The following is a 23,949-nucleotide window of genomic DNA, read 5'->3' as shown; positions in this document are numbered from 1 at the left end:
CCTATAGAATGTATGTAACTTTTAATTCCATAATACAGTGAGCCCTTTCTCATGGTCATGGAGAAAGGGCTCCAGGCTGGAAGCTTTAAAATGCTTACCTCCCTTGGAGATGAACCTGGTCTTCTTGCTGGGTGAGCAGATCACTCCGCCAGATATTCACCAGCTGCTACTGGCAGCCAGGAGGTTTTGGGGCCAGGAGGCCCCTGGAACTCTCAGAATGCACCGTGCAAGTGTGTGGTGCATTATGGGGAGCCTCTCAATGCCGGCTGGGAGCCCCGCTGTCTCCCAGCCCCGGCTGCAAGCAGCCAGGGGTGGCAGACAAATAGCAAAATGTGGTTAAGAGAGTGCTTGCCCTCTCACACACGATTCCCAGTGGTTCTCACACTTGGGCAAGACCAGGCTTGGCTTCATTAACCCGGTTTTGCCTGCTCATAAGAACAGCCTCAGTAAGTTATTATAAAGAGTATAAAGTTACTATAAAGGGTACATGTATAGCTTATTGTTAAAGTTATCCTGGGTCCATTAATGAGCCTAGGGAAACTAAAAAAAAAAGGGTTCCCAAACTCAAAAATGGCTCATGTATTTCTTTTATTTAATGAATGTTTGTCCACTTATCATTAAAATAAAAAGTGGATTACAGTTAAAATGTAAAAACAAGATCACTATAAAACAGTATCATTAAAAACAACAGCAAGCAATACATTTAGAAACCAGCAACTAAAAGCATAAATACCTAACAGTATAATTTAAATGGAGAAGACTTTGCAAAACAGAAACATTTCATTGATTCTTTTTTAAAACAGCAAGTGAAGTGGCCCTTTTGGAAGGATCTTTCTAGGAAAGGAACTAGAACTGTAAGAGCATCATCAAGAAAACTTTCCCTAGTACCTGCCAAACAATTCTCTACCAGTGGTACAATAAAGAGCAAGGCCTCAGGGCAGATCTCAGTAGCTGCACCAGATGCTATGGGAATAGGTGGTCCTTAAGGTAGCTAGACCCCCAGTTGTTAGGAGATATAAAGATCAAGATGAATCCCACCACTTTGAACTGAGCCTGGAATCAGAATGTCCTAGAAAATAGAACTGGCAAAAATAGATGTAATATGCATCCCTTGCATTTGACCTCACTACTAACCAGGTGGCAGCATTCTGAAATTCTAAACCCTTTTCAAAGGCAGATCCATGTACATTACAGTAGTCTGGAGGTTATCCACTAGATCATGATTGATTGATTGGTTGGTTGATTAAGTGCAGTCAAGTTGGTGTTGACTCTTAGCGACCACATAGATTTTCTCGAGGATGATCTGTCTTCAACTTGGCCTTTAAGGTCTCTCAGTGGTGCTTTCACTGCTGTCATAATCAAGTCCATCCACCTTACCACTGGTCATCCTCTTCTTCTCTTTCCTTCAATTTTCATGATAGAGCTCTATAAGAGATCATGATAGAGGTCAATAAAATCATGCATGGTGTGGAGAAAGTGGATAGAGAGAAATTCTTCTCCCTCTCACATAACACTAGAACCAGCGGTCATCCCATGAAATTGATTGCCAGGAAATTTAGCACCAGCAAACAGAGGTACTTTTTCACACAACACATAATCAACTTGTGGAATTCTCTGCCACAAGATATGGTGACAGCCAACAACCTGGATGGCTTTAAGAGGGGTTTGGATAAGTTCATGGGAGAGGTCTATCAATGGCTACTAGTTGGAGGGCTATAGGTCACCTCCAGCCTCAAAGACAGGATGCCTCTGAGTACCAGTTGCAGGGGAGTAACAGCAGGAGAGAGGGCATGCCCTCAACTCCTGCCTGTAGGCTTCCAGAGGCATCTGGTGGGCCACTGTGTGAAACAGGATGCTGGACTAGATGGGCCTTGGGCCTGATCCAGCAGGCCTGTTCTTATCCATTTTCCCATTCACAGTACCTCTGTCATGTCTGAATTTATTTATTTTATTTATTATTTATTTGTTTGTTTGTTTGATTTGTATACCACCCTTCCAAAATGGCTCAGGGCGGTTTACAATTAAAACAAACCACTAAAACAGTAAAGAGCTGAAACAAATTAAAAAACAATATAGCAATTAATTTTAAAACATTTTAAAACAACAATTAAACAATTACAGTGATTTAAAATCCCGAAATTGGGTTTTGAATTTTAAAAAAAGACCAGATATTAAAAACCCCAAAATTTAGGAAGCTGAGAAAGCTTGGGTGAAAAGATGGGTTTTCAGGTGTTTTTTGAAAATTGCCAGAGATGGGTAGGATCGTATCTCAGCAGGGAGCACATTCCACAATCTCTTGGGGCAGAGAAAGAGAAGGCCCGTCTCTGTGCAGCCACCAAACGAGTTGATGATAACTGGAGACGGACCTCCTCAGATGACCTCAATGGGTGGTGGGGCTCATAATGAAGAAAATGCTCTCTTAGATACCCAGGGCCTAAGCCGGTTAGGGCTTTGAATTTGGCTTCTGTTTGTTTGCCCTCATCAAGACCAAACTGCTTCCAAACACATCAAGGTTTGTTATATGCCCATGGTTTGACCTTGTTCATTACCTTGCTAACTGAGCAAAGAGGCACCTTGTTAAAGAGGTGATTTTCTTTATTTAGCAGGGGGAGAGCAAGCAGCCCTATGCATCCCCAGCACTGCATTCCTCCAGTGGCTGTTACTGGTGTCTATCTCATTATTATTTTTTAAGATTGTGAGCCTTTTGGGGACAGGGAGCTATTTTACGAATACAATTACAATGAATATTTATATACCTCTTTTCAACAAAAGTTCCCAAAGTGGTTTACAGATATATATCTACTGTATATATAGATATATAGATATATACAATTCTCCAAGACAGGCCATGCATGGGTACGTGGCAGAAAGGAGGCGATTGGCTGACAGAGGGGGAGGAGGTGATTGGCTGACAGAGGGGGAGAGAGTTCTGGAGCAGCAAGGAGTTTTGTGGGGTGGCTGGAAAGCAGTTTGACAGTTGGCTCGGGGGCGCCATGAAGTGGCAGGGAGCTCAGAGGCTGGGGTGGCTTTGGCAGCTGGACAGTTGGCTCTGGGGGCTGCAGGCGGCAGATGGTTGCTAAGCTGCGCCGTGAAACGGCAGGGAGCAGGGAGCTCGGCGAGAGTGAGCGAGAGAATTGCAGGGGCGGTGAGAGTGAGTGAGAGAGTAGCATGGGCTGTGAGAGCGAGAGAGAGTAGCGTGGGCTGTGAGAGTGAACAAGAGAGTTGTGGGGGCTGAGAGAGCGAGAGAGTTGCCGGGGCTGTGAGAGCGAGCGAGAGAGTTGCGGGGGTGGCAGAGTGAGTGAGAGAGTTGCGGGGGTGGCGAGCGTGAGCGAGAGAGTTGCGGGGGTGGCGAGAGCAAGCGATAGAGTTGGGGGAATGCCACAGGCCCAGTGCACGACCGCACAGATGCTCTGTGCAGGGTTATATATATATATATATGACATCATGGGTTTGCAATGATCTATTCTAACTGTGCAGGTGCACTGGAGTGCCTCACAATTTTCAAGGGCTGCTGGACCAGATGGACAGGCCCAGCGGCCGCTTTGCCCACCTTCTTGGCTGACCCCATACCCACCCCCTCTGCACACACATGGTGGTTACAATTACAGAAAAGCGGTGGTTCAGGCATGGTGGGGCCTTAGCAGGTGGGGAAGGAGGGGGCCTCACAGTGGGGATGGGTCAGGCGCCAAAATCACCTAGGTCCGCCACTGCTCAAAACACTATGCTGGAAGTGAAGCAAGAGCCCATGTCATCAGTTCTCCACTGCCACCATTCACAACCCTTGAAATAAGCTATTTACTCATAGCAGCAGTAGGAGATCTTGAAACCAACGCAATAATCATTAGTGGTTTACATGGTAAAATTTTTGAAATTGCTATTGTATCGCAGATGTTTTGTTGCTGTGGAGGAAGCTTTCAGTCACATCACCAAAATCCATATGTATACAAAAAAGGACTTAAAGGGGTCTTTTTATTTGCTCATTCAGATTATATCAGCTTTTCTATGCCTGTGTTGGAAGAGGCAAACTGTATGCCTATGCTTGATCAGATTCTGTATAAGAACCCTCCCTGCCCTTTAGAATAAAACGAAGTTTTCTTACTGAATAGCTAAAGCAGAAAAAGAAAATCAACAGCATATAAGATACAGCATATAAGATCCATTGTATGCTGCTAAAGGCCATAACAGACCTTTAAAAAACCCCAGAATTACATTAAAAATAGGCCAACACAACAAGACTACCTCCTGTAGTTCAAGATTTTTTAAAAAGCTATGGATGGATCTACTGGCTTACATGATGTATGGCACTATTTCTCCATAACATGGCACCCCAGAGCTGCTGAGGATACATTAAGGCAGCCCCAATGTTTTTGAGAATGGGCAATTGTGCAACCAATACTACTGCCATTTTCCCCATTACATTGTCACAAATTGAGGAAACTGCAGTAGTGCTATTTGTGCAACTACCCATTCCTAATGTTGGGGCTGCCTTAACGCATCCGCAGCAGCCCTGGGGTGCCATCTTATGGAGACATAATGCTACACATCATGTAAGCCTGTGTCTACAAGCTAAATTAGGACAATAGCAAGCCATGTCTGTGAAGAAGTGGTAAATGTGGAGAAAATGATCCTGTAGGAAGGCATACCATTTTATTGGTATGCACTGTTTATCCTTTCCCTCCACCCTGGGTAGAAGGAAGGGAAGGCGCAGTTAAGATGCAACAAGGGTCCCCAGGCTTGCCATTTCACAGATATTATGAGATAGAATGGCTGCTGTCTGCAGAACCTGGCTTGCAGTGGAGAGCTGAACTTCTGCACAATTTTTAGTTGTATGGTAATAGACATTTGGACATGTACAGCTTTACCCATCTGCAGCACTATGAGATAATAAGCTGACAAAAAGTCCCTCTTCTACAGAGTCAGAAATGGCAGAGAAGTCCAGCGATTGTATCTGGCCACCCAAGATTGTATCTGGCCACCCAACTGCTGCCCTAAGCACTGCTTGAGAAACAGTTTTATGATAATGTGTTTGGGCCAGAGATCATAGCTCAGTGAAAATCAAATAATTCATATGCAGAAGGTATAGCTTCAGTTCTTGGTATCTCCAGTTAAAAATACCAGGTAGTACGTGATGAGAAAGGCCTCCACCCATGATCCTGAGAGGCACTGTCAGTCAAAGTAGACAATACTGGCCTAATAGATGCACCAGTGGCCTGACTCAGTATAAAGCCACTTCATATATTCTTATGCATGCCAGAAATACACTAGGATTCAATACAGAATATAGCTCTATTCAGACACTATGCTATACAAGCATACAGATCTCTGTACACATGTGCATATTTTTGTATGATCTACTTACTCTACATGCATTTATTTTAAAAGTGAAACTGGGTAAAGGCCCCTCAGATGCAGAGTACTGATTCAAAGCATACTACCCTACGTGCATTGAACATAATGTGTGAATAATTATGCATGTATACGGATCTGTGGGGGGGTAGGAAGTAAACAGACTGTACATGCATTGAGCAAAACATACTGTATGAATAGGGCTTATGTGTTGCAGCAAGGTACATGGAATAAATATATAATTGCTGTCCATGGTCCTGCCATTCTCGTTAATTCCCACTACAGCTTAAATTCATTTTAGCAGGGGTTTTTAGAATGACTTAACAGCCTCAAAGTCTTTGAGAAAACCTCTGTGGTGTGAAAGTGTGTCATTTGTTTCACACATCTACCTCACAGCCCTCCATGTGGCGTCTTGATGCTTTCTGTATAGCACCCAATGTTTCCAGTCAGAGAGAATGTAACCCAGCTTTCATATCTAAGAGAAAAATCAGCTGCTTTTGGACTGACTTTGCCTGAAAGCCTTTATTATGTACCTGTTGAGTCCCTACTGATAAATGCATCTCCAGCAAAGAGACTTATGAGTTCTTGTGAGTGCATAGTGCCTTGTGAGTGCATAGATCCAGCTACTGGCAATGAAACAGCCTAAGACCAAACAGCCTGAGGTGTTTTTGCTACAGAAATGAACAATACAAAGTGTTTTTCTCATTAGTCTTATCAGTTCTGGTGAAGCACTCCTGCTAATCCCCACCTCCCGCTGCTCAAACTGGCCCTTCCAGCAGCCATTTCCAGTGGCCACGGATTAATGATACATGGAACTTGAAAAGGAATAAGAGAAAAATGAAAGATGGAATACTAAACGCAACAAAACAGATGCTTCAAAGTTGCCTGGAAAGCAACACAGACCAGGGGAACACACCACTTTCCAGAAGCACAATAGAATAACCAGTGTCCCCTGCTCTTCCTGCCCCCACCCCCACTGACGGCTTTGCATTTCCAGAGACACAGGGAGTGAGTGTTGCTAAGTAGAGGCTTAGATATGTTTCATATGAGATGATATGAGGGTCTGGGATTCTTGGCCATTAAGGAACCGCACAGTACTTTTAAAAAGCAACAGGTTCTCCTCTCCAGTCTGTTAAATTAAATTGTGGTTCAATTGCTAAATTATTACTTTAATAGGGACTAAAATTCCTGACAGACACTTCTTTCTGATTCATCCACAAACCTTGTTGTTTCTCTCTACACCCACCCACCCCCACCAGGAAAATAGGCTGATCACCTTAAGTGTGTTTGCTTAGAAGTGAGTTCTAGTCAAATCAATGGGAGCTGCCCTGAAGCAAATGCAGGAGCTGTAACATTTTGATCTGAATGCGGTATTTTGAAAAAGCAGAGCAACTTTATGGGCATGCTTTAGGCCAGAGGCAAGCATGAGATTGCTCTGGAGCTAGTGGTAGTTTCTGAGCTTATCCAAAGCAGCTCTCCAGGCCTTTGGGCTTCCTTTCTCCTCCAAATCTGATTCGCTAGCTGAGAAGGGGCATAACCACTCATTTTCAATCTCTCTCCCCCTGCTATGGGTGCTCAGGGCTGCTCTTACTTTATCTCCCATTCATTTCTCTTTGCTTTCTTCCCTTACAAAAAGCAACCTCTCTTGCTCCCCTTCCACAGCAAAATCTTTCTGGGATTCAGTAGTGTCCCCTCTATCCCTTACTCACCTGAACAAATCCTCAGTACTCACATGTATCCTCAATGCACCCTGGTTAGAAGGCTGGGCAGAAACCCAGAAGGCTGGACACTAGGAGTGGGTTTTCTGGGTAGAGGAAGAAGTTGGCACGCTGAGCCTCATTTTTCAATGGTCAGCCTTTGGCTTATCTCTCAGCCTGAGTGTTAATTGGTTGCTTTTGATCATGCCTTTGTCCAGCTCTGCTGGCCATTTGAGGGGTTTTGATGTTAAAATCCCTTATGCTGCAGATGTAACTTTTTTTTTTTTTAACAAGCTGCCATTTTGCAACTGGCTGTGAACCCCTCTCATGCTCCCCCTCTCACACACCCATGATGAGCTACTATTTTGCATTAGTAGTTCCCAAGGCCCCAGCAAAAAAACGAAAACAAACAAAGTAGCTTTCTGGAAGCCTCAAGTCTGCCCACTCGTGCTTTAGGCATTTTAACATCCAATGTAAAATAGTGAAAATATCAAAATCCTGCCCAGGCATCTTCATCTTCCCATTTATATGCATCAGGTGCATATGAACTATTAGGGAGCACATCTTGCTACTGCACTGGCCCACATCTTGTGTAGCATTATGCAGGCATTTCTAAGCAGCCCATGCTGCTGTGGGTATCTAAGAAAAAATATATATAGTCTTGTGCAAGAGTGCAAATACTTAAGTTGTGTTGTCACTTCAAGAGCCCAACTTACATTGGTTTCAATGTAAGTTGCACTCCCAAAGTGCAGGCATGCAACTTTAAGGATTTGCACAGTTGCATTCCTGTGCAAGACCATCGGTGATACCCACATGGGCCAACTGGGAACACCCTCATAATGCTGTGCAGCATGAAGGCCAATGTTTCCCACACCATTTACCTTACTGGAGCCACAGAATTTGAGGACAGTCTTAGATCTTTGCACAGACCACAAGATCTCACTATCATTCTGCTCATGGCCCTGCAGTGACAGAAACGATACTTTATAATCGCTGTATACAGTGCATCAGCCTGCCAAGTTCTTTTTCACATTGTAACTATTCTCCTGAACCCAGTGTAGCCCATTTTAGAGCACAACTGTACAGAGATTTCTCATAACTCTGATCTTCTTGGTTAGTATACCAGTTCCCACAAACACAGTAACACTACAGTTCAGTAACTGTACAACAGATTAATCGAATCCCTTAAACAGGATGTAACTGATTGTCTTCCTATAACTGTAACTCCCTGTAACTGATTGTCTTCTTTGTGGTCCTCTGTGCATCTACACCATTGGGAGTGCACCTATGCAGACTAACATCTGGGATACTTCCATAGCTCCTCAAATGCTTCAATGTCACCCCACTTGCTGGGCATGACCATTAAGAAAGGGTAGTTGGAGCATGTCCCTTCAGTTCTTGTCCGAACACCACTGATCACTGATTATAAGCACTCAGTGTAAAAATATTGTAACTCAGAAATGGTTTCATTCACCCAAACTAACAGAAGTTTCCTCTTCTTTTCAGGAACTATGACGGAGAGATGGAGAGAGAGAAAAGCTAAAGGCCCAATGTTTCCTCAGTGGTGGAACTGAAGGGAGAATCTCCAACCACCTTTCCTTAATAGTCATGCCCAGTGTGGGGGGCAACGCAGACACCACTTGCACTGCTATGGAAGCATCCTGAATGGTGGGCTGAGCAGATGCAGTGCCAGTAGTGTGAATGCAGAGAGAGGATCACCAAGAATATCACGAGGATTCTGGGTATCAATGAAACAGTGTGACACAATAGAGAACGCTGTCTCTGCCTATTTCATAGTTCTCTCCATGTACGGGAACACTATGGCAATAGCCACAGCTTGAAAGCCATATACATCAGAAAGACTTCCAAGTCTGCCACTGTTGTACAATGCACAACGGCATTGTCCAACAAATGCAGCAGTAGCACTTACATACAATTATAAACCAATGGAAAACTAAAAGGGCTAAATTCTAAAAATCACATCTGATCTGTGTAACGTAAATTCTTATCCCATGACATGTAGAAAGGAATTCTGCAGGTGACTGGCTCCTATCTATCTCCTCCTGTGCTGAGCTCTTGCTTAGCAGTAATTCAGAAGCAAAACATATTGTGGCTATGGGATCACTGCCAAATTACAGCAAGGTGATTTCTAACAAGGGAAAAAGCCTGTTAGTTGACAAGCAGCTACAAAGAATGCTAGACTAGCCCAGCTCTTTTATATTCTGGCCTGTTCCCTCCCACTTTCTACTGAATTGGCAGCTAATTGAACATTATGTTTTTAATTCAAAGCCACTTTCTAATTCACTATTGTTCAAAAGCACTTAGGGATCCTGTAGCTTAGTGAATTTCCAATGTGCTTTGTATCCATTTTTAGGGAAGTCAAGAAAGGGTCTTGTCAACATTATACTGGCAGGGCTTTCACCTAGACTTGGCCAGAAATTTGTAAGGGCTGATTCATGTATTCCAAAGAATCACTGGGTACAACGCTCCAGGGATTCTTCCACTTTAGAATGCAGGTGGAATGCAGTATGTTTCAATGCCCCCTTTGCTCCCTTCTACATTTGCCTCCTTGTAGAAATCTGTACTGCCCAAGAGAAGGATTCTACCATGGCCTTTTCCCTATTGCACTAGTATTATAAGTCTAGGAGGTGGGGGTGGTTTGTTTAGAAGAAAAGCCAATCACCCTTCTACCTGAATTCTGAAGTGGTACTTCTGGGAACGCTGTGCTGCATGCCTCTTCTGAATGTGCACTCTCTCTTCAAATGCTGATGCATGTAGGATCACAAAAAGGTATGTTTACATATTCCAACAGATACATCTGAGAGACATACAAAACTACTTTCTGGGATGAGATGGAGCTGACTCTGACTTTCTAACCTCACTTCTAAGAAGGCCGCCGGTATATTATATCCATCCTGCCTAATGGGCTATTCAACCAGCCTGTAAATAGTTTAAAATAAAGGGGTTAAACAAATTTTTCTGGTAAGCACGAATCTGCCTACTTACCTTTCACTATAATCTTCATTGATATCACCATCCTCACAAGTTAGCCCACAAGTTAGCCCACTGAACATTCACATGACTGCCATCTTGAATCGGGGTGGATGACATCATCACACACTATGCCATTGAGCCATCCCTACGTGTCCCTACAGTTGTAGCAAGTTTTGTTCAAATCAGTTAGGCGGTTTACAAGTTAGCCCACTTGCACCTCAAACCATGTGTCCACCATCTTGAATCAGGGTGGATGACATCATTACAAACTATACCATCGTGGTGTCCCTATGTGTCCCTACAGCTGTAGCAAATTTGGTTCAAATTGGTTAGGTGGTTCACAAGTTAGCCCTCTTGCACCTCAAATGTTCACGTGTCTGCCACCTTGAATCGGGGTGGATGACATCATCACACACTATGCCGTTGAGTCCCTACAACTGTACCTAATTTGGTTCATATTGGTTCGTGGCTTGGCCTTTTGGCTAAGATCAAGTGTGTGTATGTGGTTCAACTTACCAAACATTGCTAAGTTGCTGGGGACGGAGGGCAGGGACACACACACACACCAAATCCCAGGTGATCTTCTAAGCTTACTTTCCTTAAGGGAAATAGGCTAAAAAAAATAGTAATACGTTCGAGAGTGCTGCTGGCATTGCCAGCTTTTAATCACTTATTTGTAGTAAATAACTACTTTAACAGTACATAATCTCAGATCTGTTTTATGAATTTTAAAGTTAAAGGTAATATCTAGCAAAATCTGCCATAAAGTACCACTCATCTTGGAATTCAAAATATGTCTGCGTCACAACCCCTATAGCATTTAATGTTTCACTTCATACCTTGTTTGCCCCCCCCCATCACTTCCCATTATCACTACCCATATGAGCTTCCTCCTCTCACAGTTAATGAGCTGTTCAGGGGGCTCTGTCTAAAATAGATAAACCTATTCTAATACTTACGTTGATGGAAGGACAGAGAAAAGGCTTTACTGGGTAGCAAAACAAATGCAGGAAATGACGACTGACATAAGGTATACACAGGCTGTTTAATCAGCTAATACTTTTAAAGAAAGGAAAATAAAATAAAAAATACTCTTTGAAAGATACACCTGGAGTTTTGGCCAAATGTAGAAAAAAGATTTAAGAGCATATCCCTTGCTGCTCTAGTTCACACCATCAGGGCTGAGTGGCAGAGGATGAAAGCCAGAAATGACTCTCCAAGGCCACCTCTGTCAACCACATCCAAGCAAAGCCATTAAGTTCAAACTAGTTCCAGATCCTTAAATTCCCCCGTCAGTTTCTGTGGTTTTTCAATCACATTTTCCTACTAATTGAATTCTTGTCTTCAGCTTTGCTGCTGTGTGAATTCCCATCAAACAACAAGGGATATAGGCTGACTGAAAATGCGAAAAACACAGAGATAAACATATTCTCAAAAGCAAAACAAAAACAATTGAGAAATTAGGGTCATACATTTAAGCAGTATACAAATAATAGCAATAAATAAAATAGGAGTAAAGCAAATAAAAGTATTTGATTAAAATAATAATAATAATAATAATGTAACTTTCCCCATGTGATACTGGTCCAACAGTGACACAAGTCTGAAACATGACTATAAAAGTTGTTTCTCCTCAATGTAGAAAAAAATATATGAATGTGAGTGTGGTGGATCTGGGAGTGGAAGCTAATGAACTAAGGGACATTTTCAAGAGGGAGTGCTAGTTTGCTGATTTGGCAGGCTGGACCCATGCGTGGTGGCTCTCTGATTCCAAATAACAAGAACACAATGCAGGTGCCATATTCTAATTAAAGTAAAGTAAAGTTGTGCCCTTGAGTCGATTTCGACTCCTGGCGACTACAGAGCCCTGTGGTCGTCTTTGGTAGAATACAGGAGGGGTTCACCATTGCCCTCTCCTGCGCAGTATGAAATGATGCCTTTCAGCAATTTCCTAGCTTGCTGCTGCCCGATATAGGTGTTTCCCATAGTCTGCGAAACATACCAGCGGGGATTCGAAGCGGCAATCTCTTGCTCTCTAGGCAAGTTACTTCCCCGCTGTGCCATTAGGTGGCTTCTCCAGATTCTTAATACCTGGTTTGATATAGACATTTGTCCAGCTGATAATGCTCAGATGTGTTATGAGCGCCATTTCCAGATCTGAGTGTTCACTGAGGTTCTGTACATGCGTACTAAGTGATCCGCATGAATGTATCTTAATTCCCGCCAAAGCAGCCATATGCCCAGATGAAGAAGAAATGGCAGGTACCTGTACATGGAAGAGTATTTAGATCAGGAGAACAATGTGGACTCTGCTGCTCCTCTGATCAGATGTGGATTCCTCTGCTGCTGCTAAGCAACAATTAAAATACCGGGAGTTTCACATAATTCATAGTTCAGCCCTAGGTAAAAATAAGAAAATATAGTTCCTAATTTCTAAGAAGGGTTTCTGAATTCAATGAGGTGTACTCACAAGCAAGTCTGCATACGATTACAAATTTGCAGCGCAATCCAGTGCAGAGTTAGGCATGTCTGAGCCCACTGACTGACTGACATAGCACGCAGAGCCCCGCTGACGCTCACTCCATCCTCCTCCAAACCACACCCTCACTGTGCAACGGAGCTCAGAGAAGTGCTGTGGCTGCTAAAAAGAGTACCACTAAAAAGAGAGCCACTTCAGGAATCTCTCCCATGCAGAGGTGTAGAAAGGTTGGAGTGGGCCCTGGGACAAAAAATTGGGCCCCTGCCCTCCTCTGTTTTTCTTGGGAGAGGCAAAGGGGGAGAGCAAAGAACAAGCTTCTGCCCAGCCAGTGAGGGCCCCCTCCTTCAGGGGCCTAGGGACATTTGTCCCCAACTTGTTCAGTTATAGCTATGCTCTTGCTCCCATTATTCCTAATGGGAGTGAGTTGTGTCAGGGCTGATGCTATTTGTAGCAGCCGTGGAGCCTCTCTGAGCTCCGTAGTACACTGCGGGTGTGGTGTGGGGGACAGAGTGAGTGTGCATGCCCCACACTTCCACCAGCGGGGCTTTATCTGGTATGATTGGAAGCCACTGAAATCAGTACAGATGGATCAGTACAGTCTGAGGGAAGAGAGCTGGTCTTGTGGTAGCAAGTATGACTTGTCCCCTTAGCTAAGCAGGGTCCACCCTGGTTGCAGATGAATGGGAGACTTTGTGTGAGCACTGTAAGAGATTCCTCTTAAGAGATGGAGCTGCTCTGGGAAGAGCAGGAGGTTTCAAGTTCCCTCCCTGGCTTCTCCAAGGTAGCAATAGCACTTAGCAATAGCACTTACATTTATATACCGCTCTATAGCTGGAGCTCTCTAAGCGGTTTACAGTGATTTAGCATATTGCCCCCAACATTCTGGGTACTCATTTTACCGACCTCGGAAGGATGGAAGGCTGAGTCAACCTTGAGCCCCTGGTCAGGATCGAACTTGCAACCTTCTGGTTACAGGGCAGCAGTTTTACCACTGCGCCACCAGGGGCTCAAGGTAGGGCTGAGAGAGATTCCTGCCTGCAACCTTGGAGAAGCTGTTGCTAGTCTGTGAAGACAATACTGAGCCAGATAGACCAATGGTCTAACTCAGTATTTGGCAGCTTCCTATGTTCCAATGCCAGTAATATTCTCCAAGCTTGGACTTGGAGCACTCTTGGGGGGATTTGAAAAATCTCACTTCAGAGGAGAGGTGAGCTCCTGACATCTCCAAAATGCTTCTCTGCTCAGAGAACTTTGTTAGATCTCACCCCATGTGTCCACCACAAAGCACCCTCTCCACCAGCCCTTCAAAGAGAGATGTTCTCTCCCTTCTCTTTACCTACAAGTCCTCAGTGGCAGCAAGTGGGATCAGCAGTGGCAGTGAATGAGAATGGGAAGGAAAGGGAGGGTTTGTTGCTCACTCCTCTTGTCCTGGTGCACGGCTTTTCCTTTAAGGCTGACACACTGGGATTCAATGTGCAGGGTGTGTGTGTGTTAAAACAACAACAACAACCCTGCACTCCCTGTGTGCTGCAGCATCACTGTCTTTCCTCATGCACACTGCAAAGCAGCATGTCAGGACAACAGGCCAGAGAAAAAGAAACTCTTCCCTTTCTCACACGCACTCACTGCTGCCACTAGTTCCACTTGTTGCCGAAGGCAAAGGATAAGTGAAGGGAAGGGAGAAAATGTGTTTTTGAAGGGTGGGGAGCTGGTGGGGAGTATGGTTGGGTCCTGGGGACCAGTGCTCCCTGCAACAGAATTTCCAGATTTTTTAAAACAACAACTCCCATCATCCCCAGCCAAAAGCCATTGCAGCTAGGGATGATGGGAGTTCTAGAGTGCAACCTCTGTGAATCCCTGTTACAGGGAACAATGCTAGGGACTGGCATTTTCTGAGCCTTGAACTGGCTGGGGAAATTATTCTGTTTTTTCTGATTTGGGGAGGTGGTGGGGAAGAAATCAGATCATTTGCAATTCAGTTCAAAGTGAGTAGGGAGGGCTCAGCCAACACGAGAAACCAATCAAAATATCATAACCAATTGTAATCATAAGATTGCAGCCTTCAGTTCCTTTTACTCGTAAATTTAAAGTCACACCAGTGTAAAGACATTAAAACCAGTACTTGTCCTTCCAATAATCTCCCAAAGTGCCATCTTGCCGCAGAGATGCTGCAGAGAAAGTACCATCTTGCCGCAAAGTGCCATCTTGCCGCCCAAGAACAGAAATCAAAGCAAAAGAAATCTACATACACATGCCAAAAATGTACTAAGGAGCTAATAACTGCAATAGCAAAAACAGTTGTGTTGTATTATAATAAAGCTGGAAAAACAAAGCTAAACGGATGATAATATATGATAATCAGTAAAAGGGGGTGGGGAGGATAAGCACTGAAAATACAAATATCTCCCAATATGTGTAGTGCGTAGCTAGCTATATCAGGGTCCATAATTCACACAGGTGTAAGGCTCCCCTCAAGTCTACAATGCACATGAGAGGTTCCCCCCCACGTTCTGAATACATCTCTTCTGAATTCATCCCTTTTCTCTCATCTTGTTTGGTTATGTGAGCTGCCTCCCATGTAAAAGATCAAGACAGCCTATCATAATCACATCTTTTTAGGGTCGCCTTCTGGAAATGTCAGTGTCATTCTCAAAGGAACCCATGAGAGACTTCTGCTCCCCACTAAATCCCTAGGAATTGAAAAATACAGATTTTTAACAGCACAAACAACCACTCATCTCCCACACCTCATTCATTTCTGTAAATAAAGATCCATTGACTCCTTGATTGGGCACTTAATTAGAACTGCTAGAGGCAGCCACTGCCTAGGAGGTTAATTGTCACAGAGGGAATTCAATCAGTTTGGGGACAGTGGGGGTGGGGGTACATGTCAACGCAAGAAATCAAGAGAAAGAAAACACACACACCACTAACCACATGGAAACATTGAGAAAACCAGAAATTGTAGCATAATTAGCAGGTGCTGGAGCAGGGTACAGAACAGGGTAGGGAAATAGGAGTTCATAGGAAATCACTGGGCTTCTTCGCTGCCCTTATTTGTTATATATTAAAATGTTTACTCTCTCGCCACCCCATGTTCAATTTTTTTGTCTAACGGACTGTGATTCCTTACAGGATGGAAGGCAACTTTTTAAACTGTTGCCCTCAGTGATCTCATCAAACAAGGCACAATAGAAATTAAAACACTAAAATGTATATTACTGTTGTTATACTGCTATTAATATGTAATGGTTATTGCTACGCTACCATTCTATACAGTCAGTAAATTTTTAAGGCTAATCATAAATCAGAAAAATCTCTTTATTCATTCCAAGTGTGAACACCCTTAATATGTATGATCCCTTGTTGGGAAAGGCAATAGGAATAAGCATGAATGTGTAGATTCTGAGTGCCACCTGCTGGTCAAAGAAACAACAAACATCAGTAAGGGATCCATTTTAATCTTGCGCAATTTTACAACCTGATCAACAAACCAGTTAGGCTGGAGTACTTGGGTATAACTTATTCATTCTCATCAACTCACTGTGGGATTAATCTAGTTTAAATCCAAAGACTTTTGAATTGCTGATTTGACTGTAAGGCTGCAATGCTACAGACAATTACCGAAGAGAAAATCCCGTTGAACAGAGTGGGCTTTACAGTTAAGTAAGCACGCATAGAATGGGCTTCATGCCTAGTGACCAGTACATGGAATGGATTCAAAAATAAAGAGTAGATGTCTTTTAAGGATAAAGATTTGGATGCCCTTAGGAAAAAAGTCAATGAAGGGATTCATTCAATGGGCAAGCAACACAATAATTGGTTGTATTAAACAGGAAGAGAGGGAATAATAAGCAAAATATCATAACACTCTGCTGTGAGCATATGTTATGCCCTCACTTTGAATAATTCATGTAGTCTGGAACATCTTCTATTCAAAAGGCATAATATGAATAGCAAATTTCAAGAAAAGGGTAATGGCAATTATTAGAAGCACTAGAGGAGGGAGGAATAAAATTATTGGTTGCAAGTGGAGCTGACTGGCACTCCTAGAGCATCTCTTAATATCTCCCTACCAGCTCATGAATCTGACTAGCGTGAAATTATCTGAGTGTTTTCAAACATTTATTGGAAGTGTGTTTGCCTAAGCCATTGATGGTAAAAAAAAACCCCAACCCTAATATTCCCTTAATGCTTTGCATTTAGCTACATCAAAATGGATATAGATACAGATATGTGTTTGTAGCTGGCATAAGCACAAATCTATGGTCTGTGCATTAGATGAGAAGCCTGGTTTAGAAATGTCCTAAAAGTGTAGTAATGTAACCTCTCAAGAAATACATTTTAGGATTTAAACCGGTCCTTAAGATTCCACTGGTTATATCCTATGTAACAAAACCCATAGGCTTGCAATAAAGTTTACAAGATGTGGCACTGAAATTCTAGCAGCAGTTGTAAATTCTAATTCTAACAGGCAGTTGTATTGATGCTGGGACTTAACCCTGAAACTAGGTAGCAGCAACCATAGGTACTCCAGCATCATAGGGGCTTGGAGATATCCCAACAACCCCTGCTAGCTGAGCAAAGAGGCACCTTTGAAAGTGGTGACTCATCTGTTCATTCATTCAGCACATTTATATACCGCCGCAAACTCATGTTACTGGGCGGTTTACGATAAAATTAACTCTTATATGTACTGGTGGGGGATAGGCAAAGGCGCTCTTACCCCCAGACCTTGGGGGCCCAGCCCGTGGCCTCCAAGGTCCAGGGGGACTCCAAATAGCCAAGGGGGCCTCCTGCCACCACCCTGCACCCGCCCTGCTGTGCCAAAACCTCCTATTTCCCCCCATAATTTTAGCTACCATGTGCACAACCAAGGTGTAGTGGCTGAGGGGGTGAGCCGAGCAGGCTCCCTGCACTGTGGCGACGATGGGCGGAGTGGCCGCTTGCGATGATCTATTGCTACTGCACAGGCGCGCTGGAGTGCCTCACAGTTCTCAAGGGTTGCTGGGCCAGATAGAGATCATTGGCTGAAAATTGACCTCAGCCCCTGCACACCAAGTCATGGCTGGTTCCGGCCCACCAGGACATTTGAGTTGTGCACCTCTGATGTAAGAATATAAAACAGGTATATTTATGCAAATATGCATTAGCAGAAACATTTCAACACGCTACTGAAAATATCCCCCTGATCCCACTTATTTCTTTCCCCACGCTCCCCTCTGTCTCTCAAGCAGAGGCCATGCTCAGCTGCCCAGCACAGTGGTGGGCCAGGGACACTCAGGACAGACTAAGGGGGATTTGGAGTCCCTGGACTTCGGCCTCTGGTGGTTGTAGTGCAAAGGTTCTCTCTTTAATCAGAGTGAGTGGGGGTCCCTTTGTTGGGATAGCTCAACTCATGAGTGTGCAGTCCGACAGAAGACTGAGGGTGTCTAACTCAAGGGTCATCCCCAGTAGACTGGCCCTCTCATGGGAATACTAGTGTACCAGCAGCAAGCTGCCAGGGTAGCAGGAATGTGGTTTGGTCTTCATGGGCTGCTTTGCTGGGGTGAACCCTCACAGGAGCATCCCAGGTCATGACAGGACAGACCCCCCCCCCCCGCCGGATCCTCTGCCATCCCCCATATGCATATGCTCTCCTAGGAAATCATCATGTTCCCTTCCCTGAATAATAGGAAAATAATGCCCCCCAAGTTACCACCCCCCAAAAAAAATTGTGCTTGTGTGGGGCAGTCTTGTTGTGGGGCTCTTTGGAGGTGGGCAATGCAATCGCTGTCAGAAGAAGTGCTGGCATGGCATTTAGAGCGATTTAAATGCCCTTTCCATGCCAAGGACGGGTGGACTGTTCCAAACAGGCACGATCGTGCTTGACATGCCCCCTTCAAGATGGTGGCAAATCGCAGCCGCTCTCGTGGCGTGCTGATGCTTTGCCTACAATCTGGTGACGCACGTGTTACTGAGCTTGCTGGGATGTGGCCTCAGTGGACAAGGAGGAGGGAGGGGCTTCCATCGCCTGAAACCAGAAGTTGTCAAACTGCAGTTGAATGAACATCTGCAATGTTATTTATAGTTTAAAATTCAAACTACAGGTTAGTCAGTCTCTGGTTTCATGTTAAGTGCAAATATGGCCAGAGTGCTGTGGACGCTTACTGCCACCTAGTGACAATAACAAATATTATCTATTTTATATTCACATTAAAGTAGTTAAGAGTCGGAATGCCACCAGAATGTACAGCGTATACCAGAAACGAGGCAAAGGATTTGAGACCATGCCAGGCTACATTCTCCTAAGCAAGATGACACTTTTTAGATTTTGCTTTTGAGTCAGATGAGGTGAATATAATATTTAAACGGGTATTGTTTCCTAATCAATAATATAATTGAGGTGTGCCTTTGCACCAGAGCTGGGACAGGGAAAGGTGAGCAAGGCAGATGCCTAGGAGGCAGCATGCAGAGAGGCCCAATGAATGACAATTTTAAGTATAAAGTGTTTTACTTTATAAACATATTTTAATATAAGAAACAAGGGTGGCTCCAGAAAAAGGGCAAGGGGAGCAAGCACCCCTTCAGGCAAGTGGCCATCCCCGCCTGCCCCAATTGCTGTTTCATAAATCTAACATGAGGGACACAGCTCACAGGAATCCCATAAATACACTTTGCCCCTCTCAATTTTTTTTCTGGAGCAGCCACTGACCAGAAAATTCCTCCCTCCATGCAGGGGCGTAGCTATAATTGAACGAAAGGGTTCAAAGAACACGGGCACCCAGCTCCTGAGGGCCCTCCAGCTCCATCCCTCCCTATTTTCTTCATTGTCTCCCTCACTCTGGGGGGGCCGCCCGAGAGAGGGATGAACACGGGCCCCCTCTCCCCTAGCTACGCCCCTGTATCATGGCATATATTTTGTGATTCCTCAAGATGCAGATTCAGAGCTTTTCAGTGGACAGCCCTTGCCTTCTTGTGAGGGCCCCTCTTAGCCAACAGGAAGTATCCTGGGTGGAATAGCGGGAAGGAAAGCATGCAGCAACAGGCCTTGAAACACAACTGGCCTTTATCATTACAACATGAAAGACGAAGCTCTGCAGAAGCTCCACCCCCAGCTACTGCTCTCGGAACTAAAGGAGCTCCCAGCCCTCTCCTGTGCAAAAAATGCTACAGGGGAGAAAAATCAGTGAAACAACCACCAAGCTCCATTATCAAGCAATCTTTCCAATCCCCCTTTTATAAGAAGCTTAAACGTTGTGTTTCCCTTTATAAAGTTGTGTCCAGGTAATCTCTCCAATGAATGTGGCAACCCTAGCAGGGCGGGACAGCAGGGCCCTGTTATATATAGGGCTGGCTTACACGTCTGCCCAAATTAGTAAAAAAAAAATGACAGGAACCAGAGTTTCCCAGTGTGCACTCCTGGTGGGTGAGCCATCTGAACCCACCGATCTCCAGTTCCCACACTGGGTCCTGGTTTCCACCTGAGATTCTTTGCCCAACTTCATATGTTGGGTAGAAGTGAGGAACAACTGCAAAAACCAGTTTGGGGAAGTAAAATGATACACATTTTACTGGGGGCATAATTTTCAAACTTTGCTTAGGGTGTACAAATGCCTTGTCCCAGCTCTGCCTTACACCCAATCTTCACAACACCAAATGCTGGGTAGCTTAGTCCTAGCATCTTTTAGGTATTTTAGGGCTGCCCTGATTCAGCCCTCCTACAACTCCCCAAATCCCTGGTAGGGATGTGCATGGAACCGGCGGGGGCTGGTTCAATGGCAGGGGGTAGTTTTAAGGGTGGGGGAGGATGCGCTACCCCCCCGCCACATTTCCCCATCTTACAGCCATCCCCACCACCACCACCATCAAACTTTCAAGCAAGCCAGTGTTCAAACCAGTTCGGAGGTCCGTAAAAGGGCCTCCGAACCGGCTCGTGTACATCCCTAATCCCTGACTTTTGGCCACTGTCTCTGGAGATTATGGGAGTTGTAGTCCAAAACAGCTGGGGGGGGGCTAAGTTAAGCAGGCCTCTTCTTGCCAGTGAATATATGCATGCCTTCCTATTGCCTGTGATGAAATGACCAGACATAGTGATGCACATTTTGGAGGATGGAGGGGATAGATGGGCCTTTTTTTGTCCCCTTTGCAAGCAACCTACTTAGAGCGTAAACAAGACTCCTTGGGACGAATAGGAGCCTACGTGTGTGAGCACTGTAAGATTTACCCCTTAGGGGATGGGGCTGCTCTGGGAAGAGCATCTGCATGCTTGCATGCAGAAGGTTCTAAGTTCCCTCCGTGGCAACTCCAGATAAGGCTGGGAAAGACTCCTGCCTGTAACCTTGGAATAGCCGCTATCAGTCTGGGTAGACAGTACTGAGCTAGATGGACCAAGGGTCTGACTTGGTATAAGGCAGCTTTCTATGTTCCTATTGCTTTAAAAAACAAACACTTAAATGCTGCCCCTGCAACAGATCAGCCTCTTCCCCATTGCTGTGTGAGAACAGAATATTATATTAAGATGAAAACACGATGGTAGGTCTTTGTTTTGCAAACCTTCTGGCTGTCGCCTACAGACAAATATGCCATTTAAATATGCCACTGATATCAGGGGATTAGGTTCACCCAGCTGCATCAGCCTTCTGCTGTGTCTTTCTGAAAACTTGTTCCCGAAAGTTTTCTCTTTGTTGCAGCATTTCTCTCAAACATGAGTCCGAAAACATGTGGACTCCCTTCCAGTGTTGCTACTGGTTCTTCTTCTGAAATAGTATCAGCTACTGAATTTATACACTCATATTGGTGTCTCAAAATCTTCTCTTTCCCTCCCTGTTATTTTATCTCTCTATATTTTTCTGAACCATTTACCCAGTATGCTCCTTCACTGAGACCATCTTGTGAGGCCCTGCCCTAGGTGCCAGATATTAGGAAGGTAGCTATCAGTGACAACAGGATCTTTTCTGTGGTGGTGCCTGACTGTGAAACCCTCTCTCCAGAAATACCCACCCCTGCTGCTGATTTTGCAGTTGCTTCTGAGTTTCATTTCATACTGGTTTATTTGAAAATAGTTACCTGCTGATTAATCAGCTTGCCTTGAGCATATTTGGCAGAAATACAGGATGAACTACTACTGATTTTTATGTTTTAAAGTTTTATTTATGGTAATTTTAATCATTTAGGTATGTTACCATTAAAACACAGAAATATTATTTTATTATTAATAATATTTAAATTCAAATTTTCTACTGAATTAAATCTCCTTATGAAGCATAAAATACCCCCGCTCCTCACCTATACTGCTTGCATTTTTTCCCTCCAGTCCAGCCGATCTCCTCTCCACCCGTGGTTAAGTAGAGACTGGAGGCTGGTCTTGTGGTAGCAACTTAGCAAACATGACTTGTCCCCTTAGCTAAGCAGGGTCCACCCTGCTTGCATATGAAGGGGTCGCTCTAGGAAGAGCAGAAGGTTCCAAGTTCCCTCCCTGGCTTCTCCAAAATAGGGCTGAGAGAGATTCCTGTCTGCAACCTTGGAGAAGCCGCTGCCAGTCTCTGAAGACAATACTGAGCTCGGTAGACCAATGGTCTGACTCAGTATATGGCAGCTTCCTATGATGGTGACGGTGTAGGCAAGCAGCTGACCAGGTGGAGAAAGAGATCAAGCGCAGCTCATATCAGGCGCTCCCAACCGACCGACGTCATTTCTGCCCTTCTCCGTTAGCCAGCTGCAATGAGACCGCCATGCCTGCCGAGGGCGCTGTAGACAGGGGTCGGCCTGCAAGGCCGGATGTTGCGAGAGCGGTGCGCGGCGGCCCGACCAGGCAGTTCCGCTCGCTTCGCTGCTGAAGGAAAGTGGCTGTCGCAGTGGCGCTGGCAGGCCTGAGAAGAAGCAGCTGCCGCCGCCACAACAGCAAGATGCCCACCGTGGAGGAGCTGTACCGTAATTACGGGATCTTGGCCGACGCGAAGGAGACCGCGGCCGAGGTGGGGGGCGATGCGGAGGCGCGGGCGTCTTGTCTGCCTGGTGCACGAAGTGCGGGAGGCTCCAGGCGGGGCCTACCGGCGGGGGAGGTCCTGGTGATGAAAGGGAACCTTCCGCCCTTTTCTGGCGTTGGGGAGCCTCTTGGCAATGGCAAGGGCGGGCTTGGCCCCGGGCTGGCCGCGCCAAGCGTCGCCTCGGCCCCGCAGCCGGGCGGCTGCCCTGACAAAGCGGCGGGGGAGTCGCTCCCTCGGCAGGCGCAGCTCGTGAGCTGAGCGAGGGAGCCCCTTGGAGTTGGCTGCTCTTTCCGGGTCCGGGAGTTTGAGGCCCGACCCCCCCCCCACCCCCTGCAGTCCCGGGCCGGGTTATGCCGTCTTCATAAGACGAGAGGGAACGTGCTCGTTGAATGGGGCGTCGTTTGCACCGCTTCGATTTATACGTGCAGCCCTCGGCGTGGATGAGAACCCGCCCCTCGCTGGCTGTTGCCGCCCCTTAAGCGTTCCTTCAAAAGATGGAGAGAGGCCCCTTTTCAAGTAAAAACAACAGCAGCTTATTGGGGGGACAGGTTTGCAGGACATGTTGCTCCCTCACTTGCAGTCCGTAGTGGTGCAATCCAGAATGTCACCATCTTAAGTCTGGCTGCCCATTCCTGTTTAACGTGTAGCCTATTCATGGCTCTCTGGTCGCCAGGAGTCGACACTGACTCGTGGGCACAACCTTTCCTTCGCTATGTTCATTGAGGAGTAAGTAACTTGTGTTTAAATGGTTTAGGTTATACATCCTTGGAAACATGCAGCCCCTTCCCATTTCTTTGTGCCAAGTGCAAAAGCTATGCTAGCCACCTACCCTGGCAGGGTACTTCCAGGATGCCTTGCCTTGCCTTGCAAACATATTCTGCCTGGCCATGTGCATTTTTCAAGTTTTTGCAGTGTGAAAGACCAGCAAATGTGATTTCCTTCACGCTGCAACTGTTCTCTCTAGCTCTATGCTTGTATAAAACTTCTTTTAATTTACAGAAATGTGCCTTTATGTTGTTGCACAAAGTTTGTGTGCTTGAATTTTTAGTCTTCCCTAATATGAAAACTTGGATTGGTTAGCAATGGATTAAAAAGCAAATATAAACTATCTTTAAAATTATTTTCTAAAAGCTACAATTATAGAAGCTTCTTCCAGTCTTTACCAGATGAAGCCTGGTCCCCAAAAACTAGGACTAGGGATGTGCACTAAACCAGATTGCCCTGGGGTTCAAATCTGGACTGGACTGGACTGGATTGGGGTTCAAATCTGGACTGAATTCGAGCTGCCCCGGGGTACTCAGGCTTGATCGTGCCCAGTCCGGTTCTGCCGGCTTGAGGGGTTCAACGGCTATACTTGTAAAGGGGAATTTGGCAAAGATTCCCCATTACAAGTAACAGCTTTATGCGGGGCTGTGGGCGAGAGGAAAGGTCCCTTGTCTTTTTCCTGCTTTTACCTTTGAAAGGT

At 45.1% G+C, this 23,949-nt stretch overlaps 1 protein-coding gene and 1 long non-coding RNA gene across 6 annotated transcripts in view; one reads left to right on the top strand and one right to left on the bottom strand.

The window, feature by feature from the left end:
- Positions 1-571: 571 nt before the first annotated feature.
- LOC128326807 (uncharacterized) lies at positions 572-22,349 on the bottom strand. 3 transcript variants are annotated; one of them, XR_008308288.1, is made up of 4 exons: positions 21,784-22,349; positions 12,304-12,436; positions 9,735-9,808; positions 572-1,425 (listed from the first exon to the last, which is right to left on the bottom strand). It is a non-coding gene; the product is annotated as an uncharacterized LOC128326807 (long non-coding RNA). The 3 variants fall into 3 exon arrangements; XR_008308289.1 differs by lacking the exon at positions 9,735-9,808; XR_008308287.1 differs by lacking the exons at positions 9,735-9,808; positions 12,304-12,436.
- Positions 22,339-23,949, top strand: part of API5 (apoptosis inhibitor 5) — a 40,972-nt gene continuing 39,361 nt past the window's right edge. For 2 of the 3 annotated variants that reach the window (XM_053254372.1, XM_053254364.1), the window contains exon 1: positions 22,339-22,472. In XM_053254372.1, the coding sequence (XP_053110347.1) occupies positions 22,404-22,472 (69 nt within the window). In that variant the 5' untranslated portion in view covers positions 22,339-22,403. The other variant, XM_053254382.1, reaches the window with a different exon arrangement.

Source organism: Hemicordylus capensis, chromosome 1 (assembly GCF_027244095.1).
Source record: "Hemicordylus capensis ecotype Gifberg chromosome 1, rHemCap1.1.pri, whole genome shotgun sequence".
Classification (NCBI taxonomy): domain Eukaryota; kingdom Metazoa; phylum Chordata; class Lepidosauria; order Squamata; family Cordylidae; genus Hemicordylus; species Hemicordylus capensis.
Note: the sequence above shows the minus strand (reverse complement) of the source record. Positions and strands in the feature narration are given on the sequence as shown.